We start from the raw sequence: 26,650 nt of genomic DNA, 5'->3' as shown, positions 1-26,650 counted from the left end.
CAGCGTTTCTGGGTGTGCGTCACGCTGGTCGGGTCTTAGTTGTCCCGCCCAAGGAAAATGGCGGCGTGCAGCCAATTGCGGGCGGTGATCGGTTACCCGCCCGTACAAACCCCCCCCGACGGGGGGAGAATTCTCCCCCATGCCTTTACAATAATTCCCATGACAAGTCTATCAGTTGATAACAGTGTGGTGCAGCATCTGGGGAAACAGGGCCAGAGCCTGCACATTTTTGAATTTAATTACACATGTGCGCACTCTGTGCTGCTCATTTACTCCATAATAACAGCGAGCATTGTTAGTCTTTGCCTTTATTCTCAATGGAAAATCCAGCTCAATAAGTCAATGCCTGAAAGACCAAAACTCCACGGTTTTAATTGTTCACATTCTGAGCCTGTGAAGTTGATGGCAGTAATTATCAATGATCATGTTATCATGTAAGGTAATAGACCGAACTTTCTGTGGCCTGATTAATGGCTAATAAATTAGCAAATGTCACAGTTTCATCAACGTCAGGGAGTGCTTAAGAGTGATCTACCATTTTCTCAAAGCTAATGGTGGACAAAGCAGACAGTAATTGGTGGTGATTCGCAATTCATCGGGTGTCTCTTCATTACCTCAATTTGCTGGCCGAGTTTTACATTTGTGAAGAATTCACTCACTGTTGCACTTTCAGCAAATCCTGGGCCCTTAGGCTTTCAGCAATGGTGCAGAAAGTAAAAGACATGTCAGGGTGCATCACACCACCCATGATGTCAGCAACCACATCCTGAGACATAAACCCCTGGCAGCAATTGTCTGCAGCCCACCAAATAGGCAAATGTAGAGCTGTGTTATTACTGGCTTCTTGACCCAACAACAGCTTATATTTCACCCCTTTCCTATTTTTACTTAGTTCTGTTGAAGGGTCATGAGGACTCGAAACATCCGCTGTGCTCTTCTCCGCCAATGCTGCCAGACCTGCTGAGATTTTCCAGGTATTTCTGTTTCTGTTTTTGTTGTAGAGCTGTGCCGTCTATTGGAAAGAGATCTGCAGCTAGGAAGTGACAGCAATGGTCAGCTGTCAGCTTCATTCTTAACGCACATGAAGGATGGAATTTTCTGGGACCTGGTTTGCTGCGATCTTCCAGTTGATTTAAATTCTTCATCTGAGTTTTATTGGATAAACCTTTCAATGTGACAACTAAGAGCTGGGTGACAGACGACAAGTACTGATCAATCCTTTTTGAGAATATGACAATGTGGATTCTGATTCCTTTTATTTGTTCTGTGCCTGGTGAGTAACAGTCAGAGCTGGTTATTCAGATAATCAGTGTTAGATTAACTCTAGTGTACGCTTTATACAGTAGAGAAGTTTAAATACTTGGAGACATGTAAAGGTACAAAATACTCAGCAAAAATATATGAATGACTGTTTTATGAAGTCTTGTACCTATTTTGTTAATTCTTTTGCACCACAGAAATATTTATCAATGTACAGTAAACTGTATTATTAATGGTGAATACAAAATAAATAACTTATTTAATTTTTTAACAGTTACATGAGTGACAGAATGAAATGCAAAAGTAACACATTTTAATCCAGTAAATTTAACTTTTTTATGTCATTTGATGTCCAACATATATACTGGAAACTATGGGGTTTGGTTAGCTCAGTTATTGTGATATTTATTATTATGTCCCATCTCGTGTGACATTGTCACATGAGGGGGACATGTTAATAATTGTGTGTGATGCTGAATGATGCTAATGGCCTGGGTTCAATCCTGGTAACTCAATCATCTCTGATTCTTCCAAACTACAGGAAATATAGACCTGGGATACTCAACCTCTCATTAAATAAATCCACCATCCCAATAACCAGTCTAGTGATTTGACGTTCCACTCCTTCCAGAGCTGTTGTGTCCTTCCTTCTGTGAGGAGAAGTGCACACAAATGTGGCCTCTCAAATGTCCTGTAAAATTGTAGTAAGGTTTCTTCAGTCTTACACTCCAATCTCTCTGGAAGGTAAGTTAACATCCCATTTGCCTTCCTAATTGCTTGCTGTCCCTGAACGTGGAGTTTCTGTCACTCATTTACAAGGACACTCAGGCCCTCCTGGATGCAAACATTCACAGTTAGTCACTATTTAAATAATATTCTGAATTTATTCTTCCCAACATGGTGTTATGAATTTATTTCGTAACCAGAATTGTTAAACTCCCAGGGCAGAATCTTGCCCTTGATGGGGGGGTGGGCCCCACTGGCTCGTTGGCTGGTGGTCAGCCGATCGCAGCTGCCGAAACGGGCCCCGCTGCCGTTTTACATTAAGACCGTGCACTTCCTGTACAGGTCCAGGGGGATTCCCCAAATGTCAGCGCGCAAAGCTCCCTGAGGCTAAGTGCTGCCTCAGGGCGAGCGCTGACAGCGTTTGAAACTTTAAAATTAGAAAAATAAAAAAATTGTTAACATGTCCCCCTCATGTGACCATGTCACACGAGATGGGACATGGTAATAAATATCACAAAAACTTTATTAACCTTTTTAAAAACAGACATGAGACCTCATCCCACCAGTGGATGAGGTTTCGTGTATTACCAGAAGCCCACCGGGTCTCCTGGCCTAACCAACCAACCTTAAGGTTGGACGGGCAGGTCCTTAAATTGGTTTAACTGCCCTGTCAATGGCCTCAATTGGCCATTGACAGGTTGGCGGGCGGGCAGCAGATTTCGCTGTCCACCCTCCTTCCTGAATATTTAAATGGGACGGGATGATGTCAGCAGTTCCCCCCAACATCTTCCCGTGTCATTTTCACATCGGCAAGTGGGCCCTGCCCCCTAGCTCGCCAACAGAAACATTCTGCCCCCCGTTTCACTCTCTCAAAGCCACGATTCTGTTAATTCCATTCCATCAAATCTCCCATAAAAAACTTATGCCTCTAATTTATTAATTTTATACAGGATACTTCCTGTATCATACACACTCCAGTGAAAGCTCCCTCTGGCTGTTTGACAATCATCTTCCTTTCAATTCTTCCTCTGCCTGATCTGATCTTACTGATCTTCCATTCACCCTCTTTATCTTTCACGCATCTTTTCCTTTTTCTGTTCTTCTCTCTGCCACATCATCTTGCGTTAACTTCCCTCCTGCCATTTTGGTGTAAACTCTCCTCCCAGCATGAGTTCCTCTCTCGGGAAAGTTATTGGTTTGATAACTGTCCAAGTAAACTCCTCCTGTGTTGTACTGCCTGTTCCTTATCCAGAACTGGCCCCATTGTGCCAGGAACACTTTACTTCTGAACCTACTCTCCATCCAGAGAATTATTTCTGCTGCCTTTCTATTCTTACCTCTCTACAGTGTAACATTGGGAATAACCTTATATTCACTTCCCTCAAGGACCTGCTCGTTGATCAATCTCCAAGTTTCTGAATCTTCCCTTACCAATCCCCAATTGCTTTCATTTCAGTGTTACTGGTTGTAAGAACCATCTTCGTTTCCCTCACCAATTCCTGCTCCAGTACAAGTTGCAGTCAACATACTTGAAGGATAGAAATTGTTTTGATTGTTCCCATGGTGATGAATGAATTGGAGAAGAAATATAAATTTAAGTTGTTGTTGCCCTTGGAATTAAAGAATTGCATTTATATAGCACCAATTCCAGCCACAGGGTCTCCCAAAGCAATGTACAGCCAATGATTTATCTGAGGTGTTGTTATTGTTGTAATGTTGAAACAGTGTCCGTCTATTTGTGTGCAGCAAAGTCCCACAAACAAAAATATAATAATGACCAGATTTCTCTTTTTTTTTATTAATTGTTGGTTGAGGGATAAGAGTGGACCATTAGACTGGGGAGTACTCCCCTTCTTTGAATTAGAGCAATGCAAATTTGTGCATCGACCTGTGTGGCAGACTGGGTCCCAGATTTTGGTCTCTGTTCTGTGTGCACCAAGTTCGGAGGTTTCCAGAATTGGCGAACATCACCTTTCAAAATGGCCACCCTCAGGTGGGATTTTTGGTCGGGGGGAGGCATTAAAAAAGGAGTCGAGGGGGGACCACCAGAACGAATCCACAGGCTGCCAGGCGTGGAGATGGGCTGGGGTCAAGGCCCCCTCTGTGCCCTGGCATTGTGCTTAAATAGAAAAAATACTGTGAAAAAACAAAAGACATCCTTCCAGCCCTCACCCATTACCCCCTCATTCCCACACACATTCACTGTGGCCCATCCATGCCAACCTCTGCCAACCAATGCCTCTGTTGTGTTAAATAGATGAGTCCATTTCAGTCTGAGAGTTCCAGTAAACAAAAGGTTTATTCAAGCAACTGTTGGAAGAGATCATTGTGGATGATTATTCCAAGGTCTCTGACAATACATGGTTGGCGTAGCATATTTATATCTTTTAGTTATCACATTTCACTATACTGCTCGCACAATCTCCAGTTATATACCTAATGAGCAGATATCTCATTATCTCACTGCAAGGCTGGAGAATGCCTTGTTTCTAAGACCTCCCAGTCTATGCTGTTATCACTCTAACAATTGTTTACTCATCCTGCGAAGCTCATTAAATTTTATGACTTGTGATTGTTAGGTAGATTCTCACAGTACCACAGTAGTGTTAGCTATGTTTCCCATTATGCTAAGAAAGAGCTCTAACAACTACACTTAAAGCTGTTATCTCTAATAACTGTATTTGTGTATTTTTACAGCTACTAATGCACATCTTAATATCTGTTTTAAGATTGACTTATTTCATTTTCCAATTTAACACCCTGCCCACTCTCCATGGTCCTTACACCCCAATGCCAACTTAGTGCCCCTCTACACACCCCCATTGCCCCATACTACCTATGCCAACTCAGTGCCAACACAAGTACCCATCACCATTTGCCCTTACTCCTCCATACCAACTCACTTAGTACCATTTGACCTTCTCTGGAGTGGGAGTTGAAAATGCAAACTACTGACCCAGGGCGATAGTGCAAACACTGAGCCACAAGTTAACACAATAACAATAGCGACTATACTTTAAAAATAACTCCTTGGCTGTGAAGTACTTGGCATCGATGGTAAGTTAATACATTAATATTTTCTTTCACCACAAACCAGAAAGAGTATTATGAATGGATGTAATGGAGAGTTTCCTCTGTAAACAGTGGTAAATCTTATTCATATCTATAGGCTTTCATTATGCAGTTATTTACTTTCCAGTTTCTGAAATGTTGTCTCCTCAGTTTCAGGTGCATTGTGGGCAAAAGACAGAGTAACAGGGATTGTGGGAAGAACGATCACAATAAATTGTAACTATTACAGACGGCACCAGCAAAACATTAAATATTGGTGTCATGGTTGGACTGATCAATGCTCATATTTAGTGAGAACAGATGATCCAGGTGGGCGGCGAGGAAGAATATCGATCACAGATAACAAGACACGAGGAATATTTATTGTTACTATGGAGGATCTTCTCTTAGCAGATGCAGGATGGTACTGTTGTGGTATTGATAAACCTGGCCCAACTCTTGACCCAAAGTTTGCTGTGGAGCTACAAATATCTTACGGTACATTTCTCAGTGATTTTATTTCTTATTCTTGACTGAAATGTCTGATCAATGTTTTATCTGGGAGGAAACATGACAGCTCCGATATCCCGAGGCTCCACAGCAATGCAGAGTCTTAAAGGTAAAGGGCAGAGGTCGGGAAATCCGACTCATGTTACCCAAACCCAATTCATGGCCTGTCCAACATGTCAGAGTTGAACTTTACAAGTGAACTAAAAGTGAACTGTCCAACTTTCTGATCAAGAACTTCAAAGATTATCAGACTAACAATTTGTTTGGAATCAGAATCACAGTGCAGAAGAGGCCCTTCGGCCCATCGAGTCTACACCGACACGTCAGAAACACCTGATCTACTTACCTAATCCCATTTACCAGCACTTGGCCCATAATCTTGAATGTTATGACGTGCCAAGTGCTCATCCAGGTACTTTTTAAAGGATGTGAGGCAACCCGCCTCCACCACCCTCCCAGGCAGCACATTCCAGATCGTCACCACCCTCTGGGTAAAAAAGTTTTCCTCACATCCCCCCCTAAACCTCCTGCCCCTCACCTTGAACTTGTGTCCCCTTGTGATTGACCTTTCAACTAAGGGGAACTGCCGGAACCTATCCACCCTGTCCATGCCCCTTATAATCTTGTACACCTCAGTCAGTTCGCCCCTCAGTTTTCACTGCTCCAACAAAAACAACCCAAATCTCTCCAACCTCTCTTCATGACTTAAATGTTTCATCCCAGGGAACATCCTGGTGAATCTCCTCTGCACCCCCTCCAGTACCAATCATATAGTTCCAATAATGTGGCGACCAGAACTGCACACAGTACTCCAGCTGTGGCCTCACCAAGGTTCTATACAACTCCAACATGACCTCCCTACTTTTGTAATCTATGCCTCAATTGATAAGGTCAAGTGTCCCATATTCCTTTTTCACCACCCCACTAACATGCCCCTCCACCTTCAGGGATCTATGGACACACACGCCAAGGTCCCTTTGTTCCTCAGAACTTCCTAGTGCCGTGCCATTCATTGAATACTTGTCAAATTACTCCTTCTAAAGTGTATCACCTCACACTTTTCAGGATTAAATTCTATCTGCCACTTATCTGCCCATTTGACCATCCCGTCTATATCTTCCTGTAGCCCAAGACACTCAACCTCACTGTTAACCACCCAGCCAATCTTTATGTCATCTGCAAACTTACCAATCCTACCCCCCACATAGTCATCTATGTCATTTATATAAATGACAAATAATAGGGGACCGAGCACAGATCCCTGTGGTATGCCACTGGACGCTGGCTTCCAGTCACTAATGCATCCTTCTGTCTTCACCCTCTGCCTCCTACAAGTAAGCCAATTTTGAATCCACATCATCAAATTACCCTGTATCCCATGTGCATTTGCCTTCTTTATATGTCTCCCATGTGGGACCTTGTCAAAGGCTTTGCTGAAATCCATATAAACTGCATCAACTGCACTACCCTCATCTACACCCCTGGTTACCTCCTCAAATAATTCAATCAAATTTGTTAGGCATGACCTCCCTCTGACAAAGCCATGCTGACTATCCCTGATCAAACCTTGCCTCTCCAAGTGGAGATAGATACTCTCCTTCAGAACTTGCTCCAATAGTTTCCCTACCACTGCCGTAAGACTCACTGGCCTTTAGTTCCCTGGCTTATCTCTACAACCCTTCTTAAATAGTGGAACCACATTAGCTGTTTTCCAGTCCTCTGGCACCTCCCCCATGGCCAGAGAGGAATTAAAAATTTGGGTCAGAGCCCCTGCGATCTCCTCCCTTGCCTCCCTCAGCAGTCTGGGACACAAATCATCCGGACCTGGAGATTTGTCCACTCTTAAGCCTGCCAACACCTCCAATACCTTGTCACTCCCTATATCAATTTGCTTAAGAATCTCACAGTCTCTATCCCCGAATTCGATGCCTTCATCCTCATTCTCTTGGGTGAAGACAGATATGAAATATTCATTCAACACTCTAGCGATGTCCTCTGGCTCCACCCATAGATTGCCCCCTTGGTCCCTTGTGGGCCCTACTCTTTCCCTGGTTATCCTCTTCCCATTGATATACTTATAGAATGTCTTGGGATTTTCCCTGCTTTTACTAGCCAGAGCTTTCTCATATCCCCTCTTTGCTCTCTTAATTGCTTTCTTAAGCTCTACCCTGCACTGTCTGTACTCCACTAATGTCTCTGCTGATTTGCTTCCCTAGTACCTGCTAACGCCTCTCTTTTCCTTCTCATGGTCACCTGAATATCTCTGATCATCCATGGTTCTCTTGGTTTGTTACTCCTTCCTATCACCTTAGAGGGAAAATGTTGAGTCTGTATCCTCCCCATTTCCTTTTTGAACACCCCCTACTGTTCCTCTGTAGATTTCCCCACAAGTAACTATTCCCAATCTACCTTGGTCAGATCCTGCCTTATTTTACTAAAATCCACCCTCCCCCAATCCAAAACATTTTTTTGCAACTTGTCTATTTCTTTCTCGATAACAAATGTAAACTGTACCATGTTGTGATCGCTATCACTAAAATGTTCCCCTACCACCACCTCAGCCACCTGTCCGGCTTCATTCCCCAGAATTAGGTCCAGCACTGCGCCATCCCTTGTTGGACACTCTACATAGCGAGTTAGAAATTTCTCCTGTACACATTTCAAGAAATCCACTCCATCCAAGCCCTTAACACTATGTCTATCCCAATTAATGTTGGGAAAGTTGAAATCACATAATATAATTACCCTATTGTTATTGTTTTTACACAGCTCCACAAATTGTGAACATGTTTGCTCCACAATTTCCTGCTGACTATCTGGGGTCTATAAACACCTAACAATGTGGCTGCCCCTTTTTTATTCCTAAACTGTACCCACAAAGCTTCATTCGATGCCCCCTCCAAGATATCATCTCTCCTTACTGCAGTAACTGACTCCTTAACTAATAATGCAATGCCTCCTACTCCCCTTTTACCCCCTCCCCTGTCTCGCCTGATGATTCTATATCCCGGAATGTTGAGCTGCCAATCCTGCCCTTGTCTCAACCACGTCTCAGTGATGGCTACTATATCACATTTCCACGTGTCAATCCTCACCCTTAACTCATCCGTTTTACCTGTAATATCCCTGGCACTAAAATAGAGGCCATCCAGCCTTGCCTTACTCCCTTGAAGCTTAATGCAGCTGTACTCCCTCTGACTTGATTGTTTTACTGTATTATGATGTGTCCCTATTCTGCTAACATTCTGTGTCTCCTCCCCCTGCCAAATTAGTTTAAACTCCTCCCAACAGCACTAGCAAACCCGCCCACAAGGATGTTAGTCCTGCTCTGGATCAGATGTGGCCATCCCACTTGTAGAGGTCCCACCTTCCCCAGAAACGGCTCCAGAGATCCAACAATCTAAAACCCTCCCTCCTGCACCAACTCTTAAGGCACGTATTCATCTGCACTGTTCTCCTATTTCTGAGCTCGCTAGCACGTGGCACTAGGAGTAATCCAGAGATTACAACCCAAGAGGTCTTGCTTTTTAGTCTACTGCCTAACTCCGAATTCTTGATGCAAGGCCTCATCCCTCTTTCTATCTATGTCATTGATACCAACATGTACCATGACCTCTGCCTTATCACCCTTCCCCTTCAGGATGCCCTGCAGCCATTCAGTGACATCCCGGACCCTGACACCAGGGAGGCAACATACCATCCTGGAGTCACGCTGATAGCCACAGTAGCACCTATCTGTTCCCCTGACTATAGAATCCCCTATTACTATTGCTCTTCCTCCCTTTCTCCCCTCCTGTACAGACAGGTTGCTTGTGGTGCCAGAAGGTTGGCTCTGTCCGCACTCCCTGGAGGAATCAGCCTCCAAAATGGAACACCGATTTGTGAGCGGGACCCCAGGGGACTCCTGAACTACCTGCCTGTTTCTCTTGGACTGCCTGGTGGTCACCCATTCCCTTCCTTCCCCAAGTCCCTTCATCTGCAGTGTGACCACCTCTCTAAACATGCTATCCACAATGCTCTCGGATTCGTGGATGCTCCACAGGGACCCAAGCTTCCAGGAGCTGCATCTGGACACACTTCCTGCACACAAGCTGGTCCCGGGCACTGGAAATGTCCCCGGCTTCCCACATGGAACACGAGGAGCACACCATGGCTCTGAGTGCTCCTGCCACGACTTATCCCTTTAAATTAAACCTTTTAAGTCAATTACTCTAGGGCCCTTCTTTCCTGATCCTTGTTACTGTAGAATACACAAACTGTAAACCACAAAAAGACCTTAAGCTATAAGCAATTAAAGTAGTAAATACCTTACCCACTACTTACCAGTGATGCCTTTCCCTTGTAGCCTCTACTGCTGCAGCAGGGCAAGACCCATGCTCTGAAGATTTAAAAAGTTGGATAGCAAGGAAAAAATTTAAAGAGCACCTCGTCCCCTATGCATCAAATTCCCGCTTTGCGCCAAATTGCCAATACCCACTCTGGCTGTGCCCCACTCTGGATATGCTCTCTTTACTGTTTGTTGCAACAAGCACACTGTAAGTCTTTTGAGTACAAACACATTTCCATCTGTTTCAGATGAAGTTACATTGTTCCATAGTTTGCCATTGTGAGATTTGAACTCTTGATCTTGGGGTTACAAACCCAGTACCATAACCACTTGGCTATTTAGGCCAAGCCAAAGTACACTGTAACTCTTTTGAGTACAAACATGTTTCCATCTGTTTTCAGATGAAGTTACATTGTTTCATAGTTTGCCATTGTGAGATTTGAACTCTTGATCTTAGGGTTACAAACCCAGTACCATAACTACTTGGCTATTTAGGCCAAGCCAAAGGACACTGTAATGTGCTTCTAGATAGTTGCCTTCTTAAATAGAGCTGAGGTGACTCACCACTAGTTTCGCTTCAAATAGTAATTAACACCTTTTCAGGCCCTAATCAGGCTTCAGGTGGTTGACAGTTAATTGTCACACAGTCAGCTAAATCAGCTACCTTACCAACCTTTTAACTAGACTACTGAACTTATAAAAATTAAAGCAAAATTAAAGTTCAATTCTCACTTTGCTGTGCCCCACTCAGGATATGTTCTCTCTCCTGTTCGTGTGCAAACTACAGGATATTGCTAAAGGTGCCACCTGGTATGTGCAGCACAATTCTCTGCTTTAGAAGCGTGTTAAATATCACACTGTCAGATACTTACATTCAGAATATAACTGATGGTCAGACATTAACAAAGTGAGCAGCAAGTTGTTCGTAATTGTACCTTATAGTATCAGATGGGTTTAGGAGTGAATAGTGGGGGTGGGGTGGGTGTAGAGGGGGTTAGATGCACGGAAAGTAACAGTGTATTGGGAAGCAGGGTAAACCTGTCGACATTCATATATAACTGCAGCATGTCAGTCTGTGTGTGTGAGCGAACCCCTAAGGAGAGGCAGGTTATCAATTTCAGTCTGTTAATCATTCAATTAATACAATTAGTGAAATCTAACTGTGGGTGCACAGGTTAGAATGCAAGGCCAAAAGACTGAGTCAATTGGGAGGCTGAAGACATGACTGGAAAATATGTCAATAAGCACTGAAACCTCACTGCTGATTTCTTGCCTGATTGTGTGAATGGTTTTATTCTTTGTAATTACAGAGAAGTTACTTTCAGAATTGTGGAGCTTAATTTGTACTTCTGCATTTCATTTTGGCATTTTTATCAATCAGATCAGCATGAGTGACACTTACACTGTTTTATTTTGGACCTCAGATGAGGACCAATATGAGAAAGCAACTGCTGCAGCAACGGGCTGCTACACACAGGCCCTCTGCTTCACAGGGTGTACCTACACCACATAGACTGCAGCAGTTCAAGAAGGTGGCTCACCACCCCTTTCTCAAGGGCAACTAGGGATGGGCAATAAATGCTCGAACTTCATGTGTGCAGGGTCAGACTGTGGGGTATTGAATGAAGTGGGGTGAGGGGGCAACAGATGAAAAGTCAAAGCACTTTGAGCCAAATTGCCTCATCCCTATCCCCTTTCACCATCCCCGCCTGTCATGGCCCATTCACTGGAAAACCATTCACTCTAGATCAGTGGGATGAAGGGCGACCAATGCCAAGCTATCATGCCGCTCATGCATTAGACAATCTCTCTGCAAGTGTGCAATATGGAAAGCCTGCCTGCACATACACATTCTTTGCAATTGTCCCAGAAGTATTCTGTTCATCAAAGGCCCCCATCTGCATCTGGCCGAACAGATAGAGAGAAAGTGTTCCCATTGGCAGAGGGACCTGAAATGTCCTGTGTCCTCTGACACAGTCTCTCTGCTAGTGTTCCTACATCCACCATCTGCTCCTGTTGATCTAGGATGTGCAGTTCACCACAGGGAAATCAAATCATTTGCCTCACTGGAAGAATGGTAGAATCATAGAATTGTAGCAACATAGAAGGAGGCCATTTGGCCTATCAAGCCTGTACTGCTTCCCTGCAAGAACAATTTTGCTGGTCCCACTTCCCAGCCTTTTTCTGTAGCACTGTGATCTTTTCCTTCAGGTGCCTATCCAATTTTCACTTGAAAGCTAAGACTGAATCTACCTCCAACACCCTTTCAGGCAATGCATTGCAGATCATAACCTCGTGCTGCATAAAGAAGTTTTTCTTCCTGTCACTTTTGGCTCTTTTGTCAATCACTTTACATCGGAATTGTACCCCTTACTTTATATGGCCTCTCCATGTTCCCCAATATCAAAATGCATCACTTCACATTTCTCCACACTGAACTCCATCTGCCACTTATCTGCCCACTCCACCAACTTCTCTATGTTCTTTTGAAGTTCTATCCTGTCCTCCTCACAGTTTACAATGCTTCCAAGTTTCATATCATTCGCAAACTTTGAAATTGTCCCCTGTACACCAAGACCTAGATCATTAATATACATCAGGAAAAGCATGGGTCACAACACTGACCCCTGGGGAACTTCACTACAGCCTGAAAAATATCCATTGATCATTATCCTCATTCCTATTGCTCAGCCAATTTTGTATCCATGTTGCTACTGTCCTTTTTATTCCATGAGCTATAACTTCTCTCATAAGTGTGTTGTTTGGCACTGTATTGAAAGCCTTTTGAAAGTCCCTGTACACCACATCAACAGCATTACGCTCACAATCCTCTCTGTTACCTCTTCTAAAAACTCCAGCAAGCTAGTTAAACATGATTGCCCTTTTAGAAATCTTTCTAATCAACCCACATTTTTCCACGTGACTACTAATTCTAGCCCGAATAATTGTCTCTAGAAGCTTCCCCACCACTGAAGTTAAACTGACTGGTCTGTAATTGCTGGGGTTATCCTTACAACAATTCTCAAACAAGAATGTAATGTTTGCAATTCTTCAGTCCCCTGGCACCTTCCCTGAGTCTAGGGAAGACTGAAAGTTTATGGCCAGTGCCCCTTCAATTTCTAGCCTTACTACCTTCAATATCCTTGGATTCATCTCATCCGGCCCCCGTACCTTGTCAACTTTAAGTACCAACAGTTTATCCAGTAAAGACGGATGCAAAGTATTCAATTAATAGCTCAGCCATGCCCTCTGCCTCTGTGTGTAATACACTTTTTGGTCCCTAATCGGCCCTACTACTCCTTTTATCACTCTCTTACAATCTACATGCCGGTTAAAGACTTTGGGATTCACCTTTGTGTTGGCTGCCAGTTTTTTTCTCATAATCCCTCTTTGCTTCTCCTATTTGCTTTTTCACCTCCCCTCTGAATCATCTGTATTCCGCTTGGTCCTCAATTGTGTTTTCTACCTGACACCTGTTATAAGTGCACTTTTTCTTCTTTATCTTAATTTGTATCTCCTTTTACATCCAGGGAGTTCTGGATTTGTTTACCCTACCTTTCCCTTTTGAGGGATTATACCTTGACTGTGCCTGAACCATTTCTTCTTTGTTGGTAGCTCATTGTCCAGCTACAGCTTTTCCTGCCAACCTTTGGTTCCAGTCTAATCTGGCCCAGTTCCGTTCTTGCCCCATTGAAGTCGGCTCTCCCCCAGTTAATTCTTCTTACTCTGGATTGCACATTGTCTCTTTCTACTCCCATCCTAAACCTTAAGATACAATGATCACTGTCTCCTAAATATTCCCACACTGACACTTGATCAACTTGGCCCACCTCATTTCCAAGAACAAGGTCCAACAGAATGCACTTTCTTGTTGGGCTGGATACACACTGCTGTAGAACATTCTCCTGAACTCATTCGAGGAACTCTTTCCCCTCTCTACCCTTTACACTACCACTGTCCCAGTCTACATTTGGGTAATTGAAGTCCCTCATTATAACTACTCTGTAATGTCTGCATCTCTCTGTAATTTCCTTGTAGATTTGTTCCTCTACATCCTTCCCGCTAGTGGGTAGTCTCCAAACTACAACAAACAATGCAATTGCTCCCTTTTTGTTCCTTCGCTCTTGTCAAATTGATTCTGTCCTTGAAACCTCTTGGACATCCTGTTTCTCCAGCATTGCAATGCTTCCCTTACCAATACTGCTGCCAATCCTCCTCTTCTTCCTTTCATGTCTTTTCTGATAACTTGAAAATGCCCCATTTATGCCTTCCTTCTGCTTCTTCTTCATTATTCAGCACTCTCTCCATGCTAATTTGTCACCTATAACTCCTTGACTCCATACCTTGTGTAATAAACATTTATGTGGCACTTTAGAGGATGCCTTTTGAAAAGCCAAATATATTACATCCATTGGTTTCCATTTATCTACCCTCCTTGTTCGATCTTCTGAAGCGCTAATAAATTTCTGAAACAGGATTACAATTTTGAAAAACCATGTTAAATAGTTCTAATCATACTACGTTTTTCTGAATGAATTGTCAAGACTTCCTTAATTATAGATTCCAGCACATTCCCAACGACTCATGTCAGACTAACTGGATTGTAATTCCTTTTTTCCCCTCTCCCTCCTTTCTTGAGTAGCACATATAAACCCTAGGACTCTCTGTTCCTGTAAACCCTTCAGAATTGTACCATTTTGTTGATATAACCTCCATTCCTTCTTCATACCAAAATGTATATCTTTGCACTTCTCTGAATAAAATGCATCAGCCACATGTCCCCACATTCCACCAGCCTGTGTATGGTCTCTTGAATTCTATAATTATCCTCCTCATGGTTCACAACATTTCTAATTTTTGTGCCATCTGCAAATTTTGAAATTATCCCTGTACACCCATCTTCAAGTCCTTAATATATATCAAGAAAAGGAGTTTCTTAGTATTGCCCCCTGGGGGACACCATGACCTGCCTTCATCTAATCCAAAAGACCACTTTTCATTGCTGCTGTTTTCTGTCACTTAGTCAATTTCATATCCATGTTGCTACTTCCTCCTTTATTACATCATCCCAGCAAAGTGTGAGTATCTGAGCTGGTGCACGGTCTGACTGAGGCCAATGACCCTGCTCCCTCAGAGGAAGAGACGTCTTCAGCAGATTCATTTCCCTCGATCACTTCCTGCAGGGCACTTGAAGACTGGAAATGTAGAGAGTTAGAACTGTTGAGGCAAAACCTTTCTAAGTGATCATTATGCAAATGGTAATATTTCACTCGCTGCTGACATCAAATCAATATGAGTGTGACCAGCAAGAGGATCATTGAGTCCAGTTCCTGGATTCAGTGCCACGACATCTCAAAAAGTGACTCAGGCTAATCCCACCATCCAGTTTTTGATCCATAGCTATGTAGGTTACAGCATCTCAAGTGTAGATCCATTTTATTTACTATGTTCACGGTTTCTGCTTCCATCACCCTCTCAGATAGTGTGTTCCAGAGCTTCCGCACCCTCTGGGTGAAACAAAAAATCTCCACAAATCTCCTCTAATCCTTCCATCAATTAATGTAAATCCATGGCTCCTGGCTCAGGATCTAATCTTGAGTCCTGATGTTCTGATATAATGGTAGACATGGTAGTTCAGGCTGCGAGGAGGATGGAGAGATATGGAGAGGTAGATGTGTTGCTGAGATTTCAACATGACTGACCCTGGATGAAATGTTGATGGGCTGAAATTTGTAGAATAATTGATTTTTTGATTTTTTAGTCACTATCTGAACATTTGTTTCTTTCCCACAGAATCTGTGTCTGTTCCTGTGTTTAGATTTTCATCACCAACAAATGTCCCATGTTTTGAGAGCTCAGTGTCCGTTTCCTGTGAGTCTGTCCAGGGATCCCTTCCCATTCAGTACGCATGGTATGAAAAGACCCTGTTTCAAGACTCAAAGATCTCTGACACCAATAAACTGGATCTACATTGTCAATCCTTCAAACAGCAACATCATCAATATTACTGCACAGCCTCGAATAATCAGGGAGAAAAATCCAGTGAAATGGTTAATGTGTCAGTGATCAACAGATCAGGGCAGAACTGCGCGTATGTGACAAAAATGAACAGAATTGGTGAATATTACTTTCGGCTTAAATAATTGTAATTTTTAAAAACAATTAATGTCTATCTGAATTGGTCACTGGCTAAGTTCTGCCAGTACTCTACCCTCTAAGCTTGAAACAAAAATAGAATTGTGTTTATTTTGTGTTATTCACAACTTCATGACACCCTAAAGTGCTTTATAGTCAATTCTGTATCTGAATTGTAGCCACTGTTGTGATGTAGGAAGCTCAGCATCAACTTGGGCACAATAAGCTTCCTCAAACAGCGATGTAATCATGACCAGACAATCTACTTTCTGTCAATTGTTGTTTGAGGGATAAACTTTCACCAGGACTGGGGAGCATTTCTCTGATCCTCGTTGGAATACTGCCATGCAAACTTTAACACCCACCTGAGAGGGCAGAAGGTCTCAGTATAATGTCACATCTGAAAGATAGCACACCCAACAGTGCAGCAGTCCCACGGTCCTACAGTTCTGCATGCCAGCCAGTGTTACGTGCTCATGTCTCTGGAGTGGGACTTGAAACCCAGAATCTACTGACTCAGAGATAATATACTAATAAGGAACCATGACTGACACCATAACAATATAGAATAAACTTGAAAATTAAATTATTGGCATATCCCTTGCTGTAATAAGGCTGTTTAATGTTTTCTAACTTCTCAAAATGCAACGATTTCATCTGGTTGGTAGATGTAGTGGATTTCTCTGTATACTGGTAACCCTTATTAAAATGCATCTGTATTAAGCAATTATTTTCTGTCAACTTCTGAAATGTTGTCTTTTCAGATCCAAATGTATTGTGGGCAAGAAGGAAGGTAACAGGAGTTTTGGGAAGAGCGATCACTATAGATTGTCACTACGACAAATTGTACCAGTCAGATGTGAAATATTGGAGTCGCCGGTGCGCAGTTTTAGTGAAATCAAATGATCAGCATGGACAGCGAGGGAGAATATCAATCACAGATAACAAGACACAAGGAATATTTGTTGTTACTATGGAGGATCTTCAACCAGGAGATGCAGGATGGTACAGCTGTGGTGTTGAACAATCTGGTCCCGGTTCAATGTTCCTTGTAGAGCTTCAAGTAACTAATGGTACATTTCTCAGTGATTTTATTTATTGCTTTGAAATGTCTGATCAATGCTTAATCTGAGAGGAAACATGACAGCTCCGATACCCAGAAGGTCTTCAGCAATGCAGAGTCCTGCGGGTACACGCCAGTTATCTCAATGATCATGTTAGAGGAATAAATTCGGAGACCAAGACTAATGATCCTGAGACATGGGGCAGAATTTTACAGCGGTGGGATTTTTCGTTTCTGCTTAAAACAATGTAGTATAGAATGGCTGGCCGTGTTTTACAGGCCCCTCCCTATTGTGACCGGCCATGGGGTCAGAATTATCACTCCTTGGACTCCCCTCCCCCTGGCTAAAAAGTTGAAAGAGACCCTGCCTATGTTCCTGAAGACAGCCCCACAGCTATTTAATGCCATGTGCAGCATAATGTGTTTGGAGGAGTGACTTTCGTCTCTCTCTTGGGAGGAAGTCGCACCTTTCAGAGCTGCCAGACAATTGAATGGACCCACAGAAATGTGGTTAACACTTAGCCGCTCTCTGAAATGGCCTAGCAAGCCAATCAATTGCAAACAGCTACAGGAAAGGTTAATAAGAATAGAACTGCACAGATGATCTGCCATTGACCTAGCGCCAGACCTGACAGATTCACGTCCAACCCTGTTCACCCTGCCATGTCCTCCTCACTGGGATCCGAGGGCTTGTGACAAAATTAGGAGGGCTGTTCCCACTGACTAGTCAAGCATTAGCCTGACATATTTAGACTCACAGAATCATACCTTTCAGCCAATTGCATGTGTGTTTTTTAATTGAGTTGAGGCAGGCCCTCTGTTGCCATCAGAGAGGAACTGCCTCCTGAATGACAGCTCTCTTGTCTCCGCAGTGCCACCCAGAGCTGTGGCCACTGCTGGCACTACAGCGGGTCCCCTTAAGAAGAGGACCCATACGCCCAGATCAAGGTGAGTCTGGGGTCCAGCTGGGACCAGGTTGGCATGCCCCGGTGAGAGGAATGGGGGTCCAGAGTGGACAGGACAGGAGGGAAAGGAATTGCATTGGGTGAAAGGGTCTCTGCTGGACACAGGCTTCCCAAACACAAGGCACCCACCCCATCTCTTTTACTAGGGCACTTGGTCACTTGACGTTGACCTCTCTCAGCATGGGAAATGCCTCAGTGGCTGCAGGAGGAGCCTTATGAGTGGTAATTAATTAGATGGTATACAGAATGGCATATACTACCTCAGCTATGACCTCTGCCTCCTTGTATAATCCAATTTTTTTTGTTGCTAATAGAGCTCACACCTCCTTCTACTGTCTTTTTACTGTTTATTGGCCTATAGAAGACTCTTATATCAACTGCCAGTCTCTGCTCATACTCTCTCTTTGCTTCTTTCATTTCTTTTATCATTCCCACTCTGAACTTCCTGTATTCAGCCTGGTTCTCACCTGTATTGTCCTGACATCTGCCATATGCACCTGTCTTCTTGTTCATCTTACTCTAACTCTTTTGTTATCTTGGGAACTATGGTTTTGATTGTGCTCCCTTTCCACCTCATGGGGATGTAACTTGAATGTACCCAAACTAAATCCTCTTGAAGGTAGCCTTTTGTCCATGCAGTTTTACCTGCCAATCTTTGTTTTCAATCTACCTGTGCCACACTCATTCTCACGCCATTGAAATTGGCACCCCCTCTATTTATTATTTTTTCCCTGGATTGCTCCTTGCTCTTTTCCATGTCTATCCTAAACGTTATGATATTATGATCACTGTTCCCCAACTGACATTTGTTATGACCGGTGCCAGGCAAGTTCCCCCAATTTGTTATGATCCCAGACGAGGTATCCCAAATTGCTATGCTCCAGGGTGAGAAGGGATGAACTGGCTCCCTTTCCTTATTCAACCCCTTAGTTTGGTCACCACAAGGTTAATTCATAAAGTGTCCCTTGCCTCATCGATATCTTTTCCCAGTCTCAATATGTTTATGTTCTAAAAGGAGCTAATTTAACCAGGCTTCCTTGAGTCAAAGAAAGAGTGAGTTTATTAGTTACTGAAATGCAAGATGAAAATAATAAGAACACTGCACACATATAGACAGATTAGAATAGAGAAATTGTGTCCAAAAATAAAAGTTAGAAAGATATACAAATCAGTCCTTTGGCTTGTCCGTGAGGAGTAGATGGTGAAACGTTGCGGCCGTTAAGCTGGATGATTCTGGTAGCGCTGACTTTGGTAGTTGAGCAGGTGGTTTGGAGATTCTTGGTTCTGCAAATTAGCTGAAAGGAGTTGTCCTGTTTCCTGTTTGACTCTGGCTTTGCTGACTTGTGACTTGCTTCTAGCAATCAGAGAAAAGGCTTTACCTGCAAGCTGGAAGGATGCCCCAGCTGGGTTCTTCAGCTATGACCTTCAGAGCACTCGCACACCAGAAGAGAACACCAGGCCAGCACCCACAACTAGGGCTGTAGGTGGCTTTTAACCCCTTTTCCTGTGTATTCCTGGAGGGAAAAAGCAAACATGTTTTCTACCCAGAAACTGCTCTCCTTTGAACTCGCATCATGTCCACAATCTGGGATATAACTCACAGGAGGTGGTCTCGCGTGAGATGGTAATCATTGTTCCATTATCTCTGCAACCACAGGAGGTCACAGTTTGCATTGTCTCTATTTCTTTGAAGTGCATCTGTCTGAAGTGGGTCATGTCACACCTTTAGTTGTGACATTCTGTTCTTTCTGAACTAGTTGGTCAAGTAACCACATAGGAATTTTCCAGCAATTGGTTACCTCAGTCTCAGGCAGCTTTTGCTTGTATTTCCTTTTTTCAAAAACAAGTTTTACTTAAAAGTTCAATATGTCCATAGGTAATTCAGGGCTATGACCCACTGGTCATAACACATTTGACCCACCTTCTTCTCCAGAACCAGATCCACCAATGCCCTCTTCCTCAATGGAGTGGAAAAATACTCATGTAGATAATTCCTGAACATCTTCCCCCTCTCTACCCTTTAATTTATTACTCCTCCAGCTTATATGAGGATTATTAAAGTCTCCCATTATAACTACTCTATTGTTTATATAGTTCATTCACATTAAATTGATTATCTGGTACCGCTTCCCAGATTGTCTATTTTTTATTCCTTTGTGGCAACTTGCCTCTTTATATGCTTGTTAACGAATAGGAAGACATGAATTGACAGGGACCAATGGGAGATGCACAGTGGTTGGTTAGTTGGTTACAGTCTGCTTTGTACATGTGGGATTGACAGTGGAGAATGAGAGAAGCCATTGGGTATAGGTGTTAGAATGGTCCAGTGCTTGTCACTAACTAAACTGCTAATGGGCATCTCTGGTATCCCAGCAGCAATGAGCAACTAATGGTCCATTGAACTTCCTTCTCCTCCTCCATCCTGAAAGGTTATGGAACTGATGAGATTAAATGCATTTAAAATGAAGATCAGCCCTACTCCAAATGTGTGGCGGAACTGACTCAATGGGCTGAATGGCCTAATACCTTTCCTAATCCCTGTCACCCATCTTAATTTTTCAATGGATCTGGGAGTTTGAGTAGACAAGTGCCCAAGGACAGACTTATCAGCGGTGACATTTCAAAGGGAGACTGTCCAGTAGCCAAGGAAATTTTGGCCTAACCTGTTTCTGAAAGCAATGGCAACTTCTCACAATTATGCGTTCCGGGGAAACATACCATTTCGATGGCGAGCAGGCTCTGATTCACCTGCCACACCGTTACCTCACTGCTTCACCACGCCAGGCACCACATTTAAAGTACAGCTGTGCACATACCTCTCAGCGCTTCTAGCCCAGGACTGCGGCAAAGAAGACCTGACCCCTCCCGAAAGGCAGGAAGGCTGCAGCCCCCAGGTTTAGTGTCGCATCCCACGAGCGCCTTTTGGATGCTGTGGAGTCCCGCCATCATGTCCTTTACCCCCGCTCTGTCTGCAGGAGGGGCAGCAACAATACCACACCGGCTTGGTAGACGATAGTATTGGTGATCAATGCTGTACAGAAGAGGTTCACTATCCAATGTAGATAGAGGATGATTGATCTCTTCCATGCCACCAGGGTAAGGCACCCATCTCATCACTCTGAACTCACAGGCTCAAGTCCATCACACATTCCCTGGCATCTCACTCACTGCCAGCTCAAGGGACATCAACACCCACTCCCACACACATATCCTCTCATATCCAACTGGCCTTATCTCCTCTGGAGACTGCCTTCTCTGTCCTCACCACCTTGAGGCCACTCGCACAGGTCAACATGTGCCCCCTCCACACACCCTGGGATACCCTCCTTCCCCAGAACAGGTTTTGCCCTGCAGCCTCTTCCCTTGCCTGAGACCACTTCTCCCCTTTCGCAAACCCGAACCCTACAGCTATTGAAAGGCCAACCCCGCCTTACGACTGGTCTGGTAGGTAGAGACCTGCCCATGAGCCCCCTAAAGGTGATGTGGCGCTGTCTATGAAGCCTGGCGCTGATGACTGTGAGTGCTGACCGACGCAAGGTAGGCAAACAAACCTTGAGGTCCCGAGTGAAGTGCAGCCTGCCAGGTGCACGCCTTATAAATGTTGTTGTGAAACACGTTGGCGTTTTTACCCACCGTGGGTGAACGATCCAGCATGGGGTGGGGGGGGGTGGGGGTGGGGGGGGTATGATTCAGGCGGGCTGGCCTCATAATGATATGCAGATGTATTACAATGAGGTTCCTGACATCCGATGTTGGGAAACACGACCTGTCATTGATGGGCTGAGCAGATGATCGCAAACTGGTTTCACAACGTTGTGAAGCTGAGTTTTGGCCTTCTCACCATATTGTCCACTCACTCAGCTGAGCAGGCCCGATACCAGCGGGCACAGAAAATTTCACCCTGGTTTCCCAGTTACATACATAACCCCCACTCCTCCGTTAATGTTTGGGTCCAAGTATCCATTTTAGCTGTAGTTAAATGGAACTAATCACAATTTCACCCCCTGTCTAATCCGCAAAAGATGTCACAGATATCTTGCCAATCTCTATCCTCCTTTTCTGCTGTGCTTATCCACGATTCTATCCAACTGGTTCACATTCGAAGGGCAAACAATTAAACAGCATTGTTACCCGTTACTGAGAAATTGTTGGCACTGAATTTCAATTTGTTCTGTATCATTGCTGCTGTCCTGATTTGGAGTCCTGCTATGCTCTGATATAATAACAGACATGGTAGTTCAGACTGCGAGGAGGATGGAGAGATATGGAGAGCTCGATGTGTGATTCCAACATGACAGGTCCTGGAAGAGATGTAGAAGTGAAGGTAATAGAAAAGTATTTGATTTTTTTGGACACTCAGTCAGCATCTGAATGTTTGTTTCTTTCCCACAGAATTTGTGTCTGTTCCTGTGCTTAGATTTTCATCACCAGCAAATGTCTCATGTTCTGGGGGTTCAGTGTCTGTCTCCTGTGAGTCTGTCCAGGGATCTCTTCCCATTCAGTACACATGGTATGAAAAGATCCTGTCTGAAGATTCAAAGATCTCTGACACCAATAAACTGGATCTACATTGTCAAATCTTCAAACAGCAACATCATCAATATTACTGCGCAGCCTCAAATAATCAGGGAGAAAAATCCAGTGAAATGGTTAATGTGTCAGTCTTCAAAATAGCAGTTGAAAACTGCACTTATGTCACACAAATCAGCAGCATTGGTAAGTGTTACTGTAAACATACAATATTGTAACAGGATGTTTAGTTAATGTTTATACAAACTGGTTACGTTCCTAAGGTCACTTTGAGCAACTGCAATTGACAAATTTCACTCTGCTTGGTCCCTTAACAGTTCTGAACAAGGCCACTGATTTGAATTTTCTTTGAAATTATCAGGATCATAAAATATCCCCAAAACATGTGTAAACATTGCAGATACTCTAGTAATCCCATGAAAATGAAATAGAGTTTGATTGACAAAGTCTCAATTAATCATTATTCCTATTGCTAGGAGATTCAGTTGTGAATTGTGCTGTTATGGCCTAATTTAGGAAGGAAGGTAAAGATAGAATGTTCAAGAGTTAATCTAAAATTACAGTGTGTTAAGAGGTTTTACTTGCAAAATGAAAGAAAGGTCTTGCATTTTTATTGCTCTTTTCACAACCACCGGACTTCTCAAAGCACTTTACAGCCAGACAGCAGGCAGATGGGACCTCAGTTTAGGAACATAGGAACAAGAGAAGGCCATTCAGCCCATCGAGCCTGCTCTGCCATTCAATACGATCATAGTTGATCAAACACTTCAATGCCTTTTACTCACACTATCCACATAACCATTTAGGTTATTGTTAATCAGGAATCTTTCAATCTCTACCTTAGATACAGTCAGACTGAGTTTCCTGAGGCAGAAAATTCCAAAGATTCACAGTCCTCTGAACAAAATAAAATTCTCCTCATTTCGGTCCTGAGTGGCTTCCCCCATATTTTGAAATTGTGTCCCTGGTTCTAGACTCCCCAGCCAGGAGAAACATCTTACCTGCATCTGCCCTGCTTTTCCTTTCAGTATTTTAGAGCACTCAATGAGATCACCTCTCAATTTTGAAGCTTGAGAGAATACAGACCCAGTTCACAGAATCACAGAATCACAGAATTTTAACTGCACAGAAGGAGGCCATGCAACTCATCGTGTCTGTACCAACTCTCCAAATGAGCATTATGACCTAGTGCCATTGCCCTGCCTTTTCCCTATACCTCTGCACATTGTTTCTATTCAAACAATCATCTAATGCCCTCTTTAATGCCTCGATTGAACCTGACTCCACCACACTTCCAGACACGAACCACTCATTGTGTGAAAAAGTTTTTTCTCAAGTAACATTTGCTTCTTTTGCAAATCACTTTAAATCTGTTCCCTCTTGTTCTTGATCCTTTTACAAGGAGGAACAGCTTCTCCCTATCTACTCTATCCAGTCCAGATTTTGAACATCTCTATCAAATCGCCTCTTAGCTTTCTTCTCTCCAAGGAGAACAGTCCAGCCTCTCCAATCTATCTTTGTAACTGAAGTTTCTCATCCCTGAACCATTCTTGTAAACCTCTCCTGCACTCTCTCCACATCCTTCCTATAATGTGGCACCCAGAACTGTACACAGTACTCCAGTTGAGGTCTCACGAGTGTCTTATATAAATTCAGCATAACCTCCCTGCTCTTGTTCGCAATGTCCCTATTGATAAAGCCCAGGATACTATATGCTTTATTAACTGCTCTCTCCACCTGTCCTGCCACCTTCAATGATCTATGCACATGTACACCTAAGTCTTTCTGCTCCTGCACCCCCTTCAAAATTTCACCCCCTATTTTAAATTGTCTGTCCATGTTCTTCCTACCAAAGTGCATCAACTCACATTTCTCAACATTGACCTTCATCTGCCACCTATCTGCCCACTCCACCAACTTGTCTATGTCCTTTTGAAATTCTACACTGTCCACCTCGCAGTTCACAACATTCCCAAGCTTCGTATCATCCGCAAACTTTGAAATTGTCCCCTGCACAACAAGATCTAGATCATTAAAATAGATCAGGAAAAGTTCAGGTTCCAGTACCGACTCCTGGGGAACTCCACTACAAACCTTCCTCCAACCCAAAAAATATCCATTGACCATTACTCTCTGCTTCCTACTTTTCAGCCAACTTTACATCCATGTTGCTACTGTCCCTTTTATTCCATGAGCAATAAATTTTCTCACAACTCTGTTGTGTGGCACTGTATCAAATGCCTTTTGAAATTCCATGTACACCACATCAACAGCAGTATTTTCATCAATCTTTTCTGTTACCTCTTCAAAAAAACTCCAGCAAGTTAGTTAAACACGATTCCACCTTTAGAAATCCAAGATGAATCTTCCTTATGAGCCCATGTTTTTCCGTGTGACTACTAATTCTATCCCGCATAATTGTTTCTAGAATCCTGTTCTCCACTGAAGTTAAACTGACTGGTCTGTAATTGCTGGGCTTATACTTACTACCTTTTTTGAGCAAGGGCATTATGTTTGTAATTCTCCATTCTCAGGCACCTCCCTTGAGGGTCTAGGGAAGACTGAAAGAGGGCCAGCGCCCGTTCAATTTCTATTCTCACTTCCTTCAGTATCCTTGGGTGTACCTCATCCGGTCCTGGTGCCTTGTCAACTTTAAGTACCAACAGTCTATTCAACACTTCCTCCTTATCAAATTTGAACCCTTCTAGTGACAAGTGTTTCCCCGTCTGTCACCACGGCCTGGGTAGCATCTACCTCCCTGGTAAAGACGGATGCAAAGTATGCCCCATCTCTCTTTATAAAACAGTTCCGCCATCCCCGGAACAAGCCTGGTGAACCCTTGTTGCCCTCCCTCTATGGCAATAATATCCTTTCTGAGGTAAGGGGACCAAAACTGCACACAGTACTCCAGTTACAGCCAAACCAAGGTTTAACATCCCATCTGAAAGACAGCACTTCAAACAATGCAGCACACCCTCAGTACAGCACAGGAATGTTAGCTTTGATTTTGTGCTCAAATCCTGGCATAGGACTTGAGCCCAGAATCTTGTGACCCCAAGATAAGAACACTACCAACAGCCAACACTAGGAAAGAAACATTAGAATAGAGGTGAAGTGATCTGCTGGAGACAATATTACTTGGGGCTTTGAATAGATAAATTGGGACTATTTCCACGAGTCAGTGAGTGGAGAACTAAGTGGAATAAATTTAAGATCATCACAAAAAGGACAAAGGGAGAATTTGGGTGAATTTTAATGATGCAAATAATTGTTAGAACATGGATTGCCAACCAGAATAAGTGTTAGAAAACCGGAATAAGCGTCAGAAACAGAATCAATAATAGCATTTAAAAGGGAAGCAAAAAAGAAGCAAATTTAGGAGGGTTTGGGGAAAGGACATGGCAATGGGACTAAGTGGCGAGTTGTTTCACGGAGCTATGGGGAACTTCCTCTTTTGCTGTAGAATTCTATCATCACAAATTGATGATCAAAATCTCAGGATTTCATGTACTGAAAACTGAATTACTCAAAGATAACATAAAACAATGACTCTGGTTCTGATTTAAAGAGGACTTTACCCTGTTTGAATGTTTAATTTTCATCAGAGCAGGAAGCAGTTTGTTCATCATTGCTCTCCTTGAAAAGCATCAAAATGGTCAGAAAACAAAGATAAGCACATTTTCTCATGAGCAGCAGTACACATGCCAATAATATGACTCTGGTCACTTGCTTTAGCTGTTAGGGAAGAGCACTATCAGCAGCAGGTAGACATGTCACCTGAAAAGTGCATTTGTGCTGTTGGTGCCAGAAGGGACTCAGTTGATCGCACTCTGATGTCTGAAGTCAGTGGGTTGTGAGTTCAAGTGCTCCTTTAGAGCTAACATTTGGGTTGATACCACTGTCCAGCACTGAGATTGTGCTGTGCTGTTGGAGGTGCTATTGTCTGGATGAGATAAACTGTGGACCCAGATGTCCCTTTGGCTAAATGTAAATGATTGCACGGCACCTTTCCAGGAAGAATAAGCAAGTTCTCCTGGGGACTTAGTAAACATCACCCCACAAGCTCACGGAAAAGTGGGTTAC

The 26,650-nt window shown here is 43.3% G+C and overlaps 1 protein-coding gene across 1 annotated transcript in view; it reads left to right on the top strand.

The window, feature by feature from the left end:
* Window positions 1-1,238: 1,238 nt before the first annotated feature.
* LOC121281726 (polymeric immunoglobulin receptor-like) overlaps window positions 1,239-26,650 on the top strand; it is a 39,353-nt gene continuing 13,941 nt past the window's right edge. Inside the window, exons 1-6 of the mRNA XM_041194634.1 lie at window positions 1,239-1,273; window positions 1,802-2,004; window positions 5,209-5,535; window positions 15,668-15,991; window positions 16,774-17,082; window positions 22,430-22,753. Of these exons, the coding sequence (XP_041050568.1) occupies window positions 1,947-2,004; window positions 5,209-5,535; window positions 15,668-15,991; window positions 16,774-17,082; window positions 22,430-22,753 (1,342 nt within the window). The 5' untranslated portion in view covers window positions 1,239-1,273; window positions 1,802-1,946. The remainder of the gene's footprint in view (window positions 1,274-1,801; window positions 2,005-5,208; window positions 5,536-15,667; window positions 15,992-16,773; window positions 17,083-22,429; window positions 22,754-26,650) is intronic.

This window comes from Carcharodon carcharias, chromosome 9, assembly GCF_017639515.1.
Source record: "Carcharodon carcharias isolate sCarCar2 chromosome 9, sCarCar2.pri, whole genome shotgun sequence".
Classification (NCBI taxonomy): Eukaryota; Metazoa; Chordata; class Chondrichthyes; order Lamniformes; family Lamnidae; genus Carcharodon; species Carcharodon carcharias.
This window is presented reverse-complemented; position numbering and strand designations above follow the sequence as displayed.